The sequence below is a fragment of the Mytilus galloprovincialis genome, chromosome 4 (assembly GCF_965363235.1).
Source record: "Mytilus galloprovincialis chromosome 4, xbMytGall1.hap1.1, whole genome shotgun sequence".
Taxonomy (NCBI): domain Eukaryota; kingdom Metazoa; phylum Mollusca; class Bivalvia; order Mytilida; family Mytilidae; genus Mytilus; species Mytilus galloprovincialis.
Genome location: NC_134841.1, coordinates 16,386,994 through 16,396,889, shown reverse-complemented (window position 1 = coordinate 16,396,889; position 9,896 = coordinate 16,386,994). Strand labels below are relative to the sequence as shown.

The 9,896-nt window shown below is 32.5% G+C and overlaps 1 protein-coding gene across 2 annotated transcripts; it reads left to right on the top strand.

Annotated features, from left to right (window-relative positions):
• The first annotated feature begins 450 nt into the window (after positions 1 to 450).
• LOC143070504 (kin of IRRE-like protein 3) lies at positions 451 to 9,508 on the top strand. Of its 2 annotated transcripts, XM_076244766.1 has the most exons (5): positions 457 to 976; positions 1,850 to 2,176; positions 5,006 to 5,143; positions 8,050 to 8,080; positions 9,247 to 9,508. In XM_076244766.1, the coding sequence occupies exons 1-5, from the start codon at positions 634 to 636 to the stop codon at positions 9,332 to 9,334; spliced, it is 927 nt and encodes a 308-aa protein (XP_076100881.1). In that variant the 5' UTR covers positions 457 to 633; the 3' UTR covers positions 9,335 to 9,508. The 2 variants fall into 2 exon arrangements, with proteins under 2 accessions (XP_076100882.1, XP_076100881.1); XM_076244767.1 differs by lacking the exon at positions 1,850 to 2,176 and having other exon boundaries at positions 451 to 976.
• Positions 9,509 to 9,896: the final 388 nt, after the last annotated feature.

Below are 9,896 nucleotides of genomic sequence, written 5' to 3'. Positions count from 1 at the left end.
AAAGTATATTATAATGGTTGTGTAGCGTTTTAAACTAGATTTTATGAATTGTAAATGGTTTTTTGTCTAATCTAAAACAGCTGGGATGTAAAATAGTTATCCCATTTGAACTTGGTGTGTCAGTGTTATATATATCACCCTCTGGCCTCCGGCCATCGGGGTGATCTTACTCTGACACACTGCGTCCTCATGGGATAACTATTAAAGATTATTTCTTCAGAATTTAAATTACTTTTAAAACAAAATTGTTTTTATCATATACAGGAGCAAATTTACTTTAAAAGTACATCGCTTGAAGCGTTTTCAAGTTGTCAATAAGTGATTATTTCAAGTTAAATAAATCAGGGATGCATTACTTTTGTGTTCTCTTTTGACTGGTAATCACTCACACGAAACTTATAACAATAAATCTTTTTGTTCCTAAACTGTTGAATTATCCTACTACATTCATATCCTGTTTTGGATTTTACTTTTCTTTTAGATATAAACATTTGCATGGGTATGCAATAAAAATCTTCATATTCAGTTCGGATATATAGTTGAAAGAAAATTTGTTTTTATAAGTTTTTACTAGACTATTTTGTATAGATATACTTGAAACGTAAATCTCTGGTTACCCCCATATTTTCGGCTATGAAGATACTGGTAGCTTTTTGTGTTGTAGTTTTACTAGGAAAGGAAATACAAACGTGCCAAGAAGGAGACTGCATGAAACTTGAAAAATATACATATTGTAACTCTGAACCTAGCATCGATTTGGAATGTAGCAGTAATGTACCAGGTGCGAGACCACGATCGTGGATACATTCTTTTAAATCAAAATTAATTCGTAAATTACGAGGAGTAGTGTTCAATAATACACGTCATGTATTATCTATACCATTTTGTAGTACTATGGACATAGGTCAGTACATTTGTATTTGGGATATTCCTGGAAAACAGTCCATCAACAAGACGACAACACTGATAGTTAGTGGTTAGTATTAAATTATTTTATAAATATGTTTACAAAATTTGGGTATAACGATAGTTATGACCGATTAACAATCTTCTTGAAATGTTACCAATTGAATTCTTTCAAAGAAGGAGAACATTTGTACATAAAAACACCATCAAATCGGGGAGAGAAAACGTTCTTTTTGTCATTTAATCATCATATCTGAAATTTATAATCCATAGGTTTTTTCTTAAAAGATTATATGTTGTTAATACTTAAATTCCTGTTTTAATGAGATAAGTAACAAGATGGTCACCATATAAGAGTACCTCATCTGGATCTTTATTGAACGTTGCTCTTCATTCAACTACAGTTTCACGTTTCGTATGTTCATATGGTTATGGTATTATAGAAACACGTGTCATTTTCATTGAAAGAAAGACGATACCAAGGATCACTATAAAAGAAATACGTAGAAGAAATACTGCAAACACCAAAAAACATTTACCAAAAAGCTAGACAGAAACATAAAATTCAATCATCAAAAACGACATTAAAAATGGGCGAACTGATGTCGGTCACCATTTTATGCACTAATTATAACATAAATGTGCATCTAGACTATTGTTCACACTTAAAATAATTGTTAGTCGGTGATTAGAATTTATACCATGATAGTTTAGTTATTGTTTAACGACAAAACGCTATTGTCACTTTATGGATAAAACCAGAGGATTTCGAATATCTGACAAATTAGTCAAAAATTTAGAAAAACAATAAGGTCTTGCCTCACGTAGGAGAAAAACCCTAACAAGAGCAGCGAACATGCTTACATATCTGTCCGCGCTTTAATTGGGTTTTTGATCTTTTAATTTGGTTTGTAAACCAACTAATTAAGGTATTATATCGTAGGTCCTGCCATTGTTTCGTCTCATCTTGTATACACACGGACAACTTGGACTGAGATGAATTTGAAAGTGATGTTTTACTCCCATCCAATTCCTTCACAGTTAAAATGGTATGTGAACGACAAGGAAATCAAACCCGGACCAAAGTACTCACAACCGATCTACTTTACAAAAGTATCACTGCGATTACACGATAACATACATGTAAATATCTCTGGATATACAGCCTACCTTACTATTTATAAAGATACATATGATCCTACAGGCGTTTATCAATGTGTTATAGAAAATACATTTGGATCGACGAAAGAAATTATCAACGTCAAAGAAGGTAATACGTCTAATGATTAGTAAAATAATATTATTTTCAATTTTTTATTTGATTGGTTAGTCTCTTTGAACTGTTTACAAAACTTTCAATTTTTTGAATACTAAGGCTTTTCTACCTCAGGCTTAGATTACCTTAGCTGTAATTGGCAAAACTTTTAGGCAAGTGTTTTCCTCAAAGCGTCACTGATGAGTATTCTGTAGACGAAACGCGTGTCTGGCGCAAATGCTAAATTTCAATCCTGGTTTCTATGATGAGTTTTATTAATAAACACTGGTTCGATGCAACTGCTGGCGGAGTTTGAATTCCCCGAGGGTTTCACCAGCCCAGTAGTCAGCACTTCTGTCTTGAGATGCATTGTCATTGATATGGTCATAATTCAAAACGAACTGTTTGCAAATCTTTGGAACTTTGAAACATTTAAAGCTTGTATACTTCAGAAATAAATAACCTTAGCTGTATTTGGCAAAACTTTTAGGAATACTTTGTCCTCTATGCTCGTCAACTGCGTATTCAATTTTGGCCTTTTTAACTACTTTAATTCGAGCGTAACTGATGAGTCTTTTGTAGACGAAACGCGCGTCTGAGGCAAATACTAAATTTCAATCCTGGTATCTATGATGAGTTTATTTAGTGCGTGCGGTCGTGGATTTGAACACTGGCTGTGTACTTGGTATTTAGGTAATATAGGTATTCGCTGCTTCTCCATTGAACAAGTGCCAGTAAGGAATAAGAGCAAAACTGGTCGGTTTGGAGTCTTGGTTACAATAGCCTTGTGTACTAGCACTTAAAACTTCCGGCTTAGTGTGTCGGTCTAGTACAAAGCAAGGTTCACAGTTTTATCACATTAACATGTTCTCGCCTAAATATTGATTTAATTTAACACTAAAGCCACCAATTAATTAGGGGAAATATTATGAAGGGTGATCACGAATGACATGGGAAAAAACTACCGAGAAATTTCTTTTATACAAAGCCGTTAAATAGATTGAAAATTGCTGATAACAATAAATGATTTCCTGAATAAAAAAAATCATTGCTTGTTTTGTCTAAAGTGTGAAAATACTTGTTGTTGCACTTTTACATTTTAGATTCCAAATTTTATAAAATTAATATTTGTCTGTGAATTTTAAGTTTTTTTGGCATTTTTCATTTTGATATCGTTTTTGAAAAACATGTCTTTTGATGTCTATCAATTTATAAATCTTCAGCATAAGCTGTGATCCATTATTTTCTGTCTTTATTGAAACATTCATACTTGTTTTTGTGCTTTACTACAAATGTCTTTTATCTGAATTTGCAAAATAGTCAGTGGATAAAATTTAAAACAAAAATCAATGTGCATAATTTATTTCTTTGACACAAAGTTGTCTCATGCCAATACAATTTTTATATATTTCCCCGGGGCGCCTTTTCTTTTCACCGGGCGCTTTTTCTTTTCACCGGGCGCTTTTCTTCCCCCGGGCGCTCCCGGGCGCATTTTAGTAGGACCCTGCTTAAGTGGAGTAATAGTCACCGCTTCAAAAGGTATGTACATTTCTAATCGCAATTTTCTTATTCAACTGATCAAAATATTGAAAATCGGAGAATGCTATGATGTGGCAAATACTTTAACGAAAAGATACATGTATCATTTACTGTTGTACGTGGAGTTTGACTCCTACAAAATCAGTTGCCCCACGAGAGATTGCCTAAAAAAGTTAAATTTAATTTTTGAAATGGTTCTACTTACAGACCTACAAGTTCAAATTTTTTTTTTCGGTCAATGGGTATGCATGTCGTTTTGAATCCACAGTATGAATAAACAGTCTAACCAACAAATTGCAAATATGTCTCCAAACTAGACCGAGTATTTGCCCAATTCCGCAAATTTGGAGACATATTTGCAATTTATTGGTTAGACTGTTTGTTCATGTAGAGAAAACTTGGTGATTTATTGTTATTTTGAAATTCTATCTCATATTTTTTATGCACACAAATGTGTTGTTCATGAACAATCTAACCTTTAGGAAAAACTTTCAACGACTCATAACTTGAATATAACGATATAATTTCACGTCCACTCACGCATTCACGATGTCCTCAATCAAAACCGATCCCCTCACACATGAAATAATGAAAATTTGAGGTTTTTAGATTTATTAAAACATCTATCAACACCGAAAAGCGTACACGCCACGACACGCATACCCATTGACCGAAAAAAAAGTGAATTTGAACTTGTAGGTCCGTTTATAGAGCCCTTTCAAAATATAAATGTCACTTTTTTAGGCAATATATTGTGGGGCAACTGATTTTGTAGGAGTTCAACTCCACGTACAGTAGTAAATGATACTACATGTTTATCTTCGTTAAAGTATTCACCACAGCATAGCATTCTCTGATTTTCAATATTTTGATCAATTGAATAAGAAAATTGCGATTTAGAAATGTACATACCTTTTGAAGCGGTGACAATTACTCCACTCAAGCACAACCAAAAAATCCTCTCACGGTTTTCATTGCAGAACCAAACGTTCTGCGTGTGTAGATAACCAGCCGTGTATTATGTCCGTGTTAATTGGATTGAAATCGACTTTTTGGATTTGTGAGACAGCAATATAGAAATTACCAGCAATTCAACCATAACCAACCAGACTTAACAGGAATATACATAAGGACAATGTTTTTAATATAGGAGTCTGTAATTTGTTTTTAAACTACTGGAGTTGTTACAATACTTTTTAAAAAGTAAAGAATTGACATAAACAGATTTATTTGCGAGTCTATGATTAAAGCCATGCATTTATAACTTGGGAAGCAAAAGATTGATATTTTTTAATTTCATTTTAGAAATGATGATCCAGAAAACAACAACAGAATCTGTAACTATAGTTGGTGCTGTTTTGGGAGCCACATTAGCTTCAGCTTTGTTTATTGTTGTACTATGTTGTGTTCTTTTTGTAAAGAAAATGCGGCAAAAAGTTACAGGTAAAAATAGAAATATCATGAATAGAGAATATTAATGTCTCAGAATTGATATGGGTGAGGTATTGAAAAGGCCAGGTCATATAACACTTGATCACCTAACAATTTGTATTTAAAGTACTTGATCTGTAATTGATATGGAAATAGTTCAATTAGAGACAAGTATAATTGTACCGTTGTCGTGTGTAATAAAATCGAAATTAATGAAGAAAAAAGTTTTCCATTACATAAACGGTTATTTCATAAAGATATACAAAAACTCTAGTATCAGCCAAACTTATTATACGTATTTTCCTATATTTTCATTAGATATAAATTTTTAATGTATCTAATTTTTTCATGACTGAAAATCATCTGGCATTAATTCATTATATAGGAATAAGCAGATGCGGTATAATTGCCAATGAAACACGTTTACACCAGAGACCAAAAGGCATTTATAACGTTTTGAAATATTAATACTAGTATACAAAATACCAATCATCATTATATTTTTATAATAATTACCTATTTGTGCAAACTAATAGACTCTTATATACTCACTATTTTCGATTGAACAAATATTTCATATTAATGAAAAACATAGTACTGTCACATTAAGAAGCTTTGTAAACGTGTTTTAATGTGCACTTATTAATTAGGTACTCGATAAACAGTTAGCTATGAAACATAAACGTCTGATGGTACAAAAAAATCAAATGCTTATGTTTTACTTTTGTGTTGTTTCTTTATGTAAATGTTTCTTTATGTAAATATATAAACATGATAAAGTAATATCAGAAAAATACTGAACTCCGAGGAAAATTCAAAAAGGAAAGTCCTAAATCAAATATCAAAATCAAATGATAAAAAACATCAAACGAATTAAAACAACAACTGTCATATTCCAAACTTGGTACAGGCATTTTCAAATGTAGATAATTGTGTATTTAACCTGGTTTATAGCGCTTAACCTCTCACGTGTATGACACTCGCACCAAACTCCATTATATTTACAACGATACGTGAACAAAACAGACATAATAGATAAAATTGTCAAAAGAGGGGTACAGCAGTACAACAAAACAAATATTTAACAAAGAAGCACAAAAAGTATATATCAAATTTAACAACCACATGCATTGCTTACTTAGGTATGTATTTTAATATTTGAAGTCCTCTGACGGCATTCACATCAACTCTAGTGTATGCACATATGATTTAATTTTTCTCGTTAGAGTTAGAAATGTGCAACTCTTAGGTTTTATATTTACTCTATGGGTTTTTTTTAAACATCTTCAGGTTTTCGATCTAAAAAATGTGTTAAAATTTTTACTCCTGAATTTGTATCCGACAAAATATGTTATATATTTTTTGTTGTTTTTTTTCGCACTTTTTAAGTTCATTTCAAGCTTAAACATTCGTCCGTTTTTCTTCTATAAAAAGTCAGTTTATCATGGATTGATTATTTGCTGAATACACAGTATTTCATCCATGTTACGGACAAGTGTTGAGACCCCCCCCCCCCCCCCCCCCCCTTAGTTTTATCAAGATTTTAAATGAATTATTTCATATATTTCAATCATTTTCAAAGTACAGTTTAAATGGCTTCAACTGCCAATTGATAATGTTAACCCCGGTAGCAGTGGGGATATGGCTCTCGCTTACGATGCTGATATCAATGCAATCAGACAGGGCAACGGTTCGATTCCCGTGCAATGACGGTTGATTTATATAATATTAAATAACTAAATTTCAATTTCTAAAACACAAGAGGTCATAGTTTTTTTTTTTATTTTCCCTCATGTTTTTGGTCCGGGGAACAAACGATTTTACACTTGCTCAAATACCAAAAATTCAGATATTTCTACGTCTTTTGCTGTTTTAATTGACAAATTCGGGATAAAAATGACAATCTTATGAATGTTTACTGTAATTTTTTTCGGATAAAATCGTTTCTCAAAAATATTATAACAAACTTTGATAACGTGTCCTGTAAAGCTTATCAAAAGGACTTTTTAAACCTTTTCGCATGGACTGGCTCATTTATACTTGGTCAGCACTTGTCGAAAATTTATATATTGACCTATATTGAAATCAGTTCATATTGATTTTTTTTTTTAAATTAAATCTTATACAACAGCATCGTTATTCTCTTGGAAAATCATAAAATGGTAAATTAAAGCTTGCCAGACATCGTCTATATAACCTACAATGTAAAATTACAACTTGGTACCATCTGTAGTTTACACAAAACACATAAAACAAGTAACAGTAGTATACCCTTTTTAAAAGTCATAAATCGATTGAGAGAAAACAAATCCGAGTTACAAACTAAAACCGAGGGAACCACATCAACTATATGAGGAAAACAACGTTAGAACAGAAACACTGAAGTGCACAAAAAACAAACGACAATGCAAGAAACACAGAAACGAACTATAAGATAACAACTGACATTTTCCTGACTTGGTACAGGACATTTTCAGAATAAATGGTGGGTTCAACCTGGCTTTGTGGCTAGCCAAACCTCGCACTTTTATGGCAATGTTAAATATATTAACACTAAAGTGATTCCTGTTAATCAACTACGGCTCACATAGAGTATCAAAATTTTCAGAAGATACAAATTCAACACAGTTAACATCCGATCTGTTGGTTGGTAAGAATAATGTGTCGTGAACTTTAAGCTTTGCTTAACGGTTTATAGAATCTTCGATATAGTGATGTTTATTAACATTTTCTGATCACTATGTTATCATGGTTATCGGGGAGGATTAAACAATCATTATGTTGCAATTATTTGTAACAAGAATATGCATAGATTTTTAGTTCAGTGTTTCCAAATACAATACTCAAAGTGAATTAAAGTTCAAACACATTTTTTGTCTTTATTATTAAGATTTACTACTTACACATTTGTTTTACAGCAAAGAAGACAGAGTCACTAGAACTAGAAGTGTAAGTGTGTATTATTATTGTTTTACGTCTAAAGTGTTCATTGAAGTTCAGATCTATTTCTAAGTGTGATATGTCACATTGTGAAGAGGTCTTTTACAATATCGTTTTAGTTTGTTTTAATATTTAATATCAGCAATATCTATAGTCTGTTGAAGTTTTATTTCCCGTTTCTGATAATAGTATCGGTAAAAGTCAAATGATTGCTGAATTTACGGAAATGTATTCGGGTACATTTACTGGTTTCCTTTAGGTTTAATAGGCCGATTTGCTTATAAATTAGTGTAAGATTTTTGTATATGCAACTTTTATAAAGGTCTAATGTGCGATGCTCACCCGTGGTAAGAAACATACGTTTTATTACATATATGAAGATCAGATACAGACGTTGTTAATTTCCTGTATTGTGTAAACTCGTCGTATCTGAAAGCGGTTTTCTTTATTTTCGACTGATATAGTTGTACATACATGTTTTTTCTATCATATTACGTTTAAGTTGCTGCAAGTGAAAGCAGACTTGTGTATGAAGGACGCCTACGGGTGCGGGAGTTTCTCGCTACATTGAAGACCCATTGGTGGCATTCGGCTGTTTTCTGCTCTATGGTCGGGTTGTTGTCGCTTTGGTCCTGGTACTTTTGATAACTATTTGACACATTCCCCATTTCTTTTTTCAATTTTATGAGTATCAATCGCTCTCAATTTTTATCTTTTAAACCACAATAATTAAATGTAAAAAAGGTCCCATGAGAAATTTTATAAAATCAGCTGAGAAATGGTATCTTTGTTTACCATAACTCAAATATCATGTTTTCGTAAAAAGTTCAAATGATGAAGTCAGTTTACACACTCTTATTTTAAACAAACAAAATAATAGTATAACAAATGTTGTAGGGAATACATTTATTCCGATGTATTTGGTTCGAGAGAAGCGAAATTGAGGCGAATATACACTTGACAATACTGAAAAAAATCATGCAAAGAAAAATACTTAAACCCAAGCGGAGGAATCTTAATCTATCTTTGTTTTAAAATTCCTCAGAACTTCACCCAAAATTCCACGAGACGCATATTATGTAGTTCAACGGTGCCCTTGGTGATGATCTTGCTACTTTGGGATGGGGTTTCCTCCCATTATGATCAATAAAGTACTATTGTATTATTCGTTTTAGGGATGGACTATACCAAGAATCCCCCTCTGATGGCTACATGTACATAGATGCCTGTCTTACCGACATTTCAAGTACAAAGTCTGAGTAAAACATGGTTAAAGTTGGTGTATTACAAAGTGTTGTTTTATGGATATGATCAACCTGAACTATATAAATGTGTGTCAGTACTCTCATTGAAGACGGCTATCAATGTATAGAGCCCTTCATATTAACATACAGATTATTCGCCAATCGCCATACCTGTTTTTAAAATTGTATAAAATAAACCATGATATTATAAACATAAGCAATTAGATAGATAAAAGATGATGTGGTGTGAGTGCCAATGAAACAACTCTCAATCCAATCTCATGTAAAAGTAAATTATTATAGGTCAGGCCTTCAACATGCATGGAGCCGAACAGCAAGTTATAAAGAGTCCGAAAAATGACTAGTGATTGTAAAACCAATGAAACGGGAAACCCAACGGTATAATCTATATATAAAACGAGAAACAATTATGGACCATATCAACAAACGACAACCACTGAACATCATGTGTCTGACTTTTGACAGGTTCAAACAAATGCAGTGGGTTTAAACGTTTTACTAGAGGTTTCCCGATTTGCTACCGTACCAACCGTTGTACGAACTGGGAGCCGTCATTGATC

What these genes read in the sequence shown, in the direction of transcription:
- LOC143070504 (XM_076244766.1), top strand. Translation starts at nt 634, where the DNA reads ATGAAGATACTGGTAGCTTTTTGTGTTGTAGTTTTACTAGGAAAGGAA. An exon ending in AATTATCAACGTCAAAGAAG is followed by an intron (nt 2,177 to 5,005) that starts GTAATACGTCTA and finishes ATTTCATTTTAG; the next exon opens with AAATGATGATCCAGAAAACA. An exon ending in GAGTCACTAGAACTAGAAGT is followed by an intron (nt 8,081 to 9,246) that starts GTAAGTGTGTAT and finishes TATTCGTTTTAG; the next exon opens with GGATGGACTATACCAAGAAT.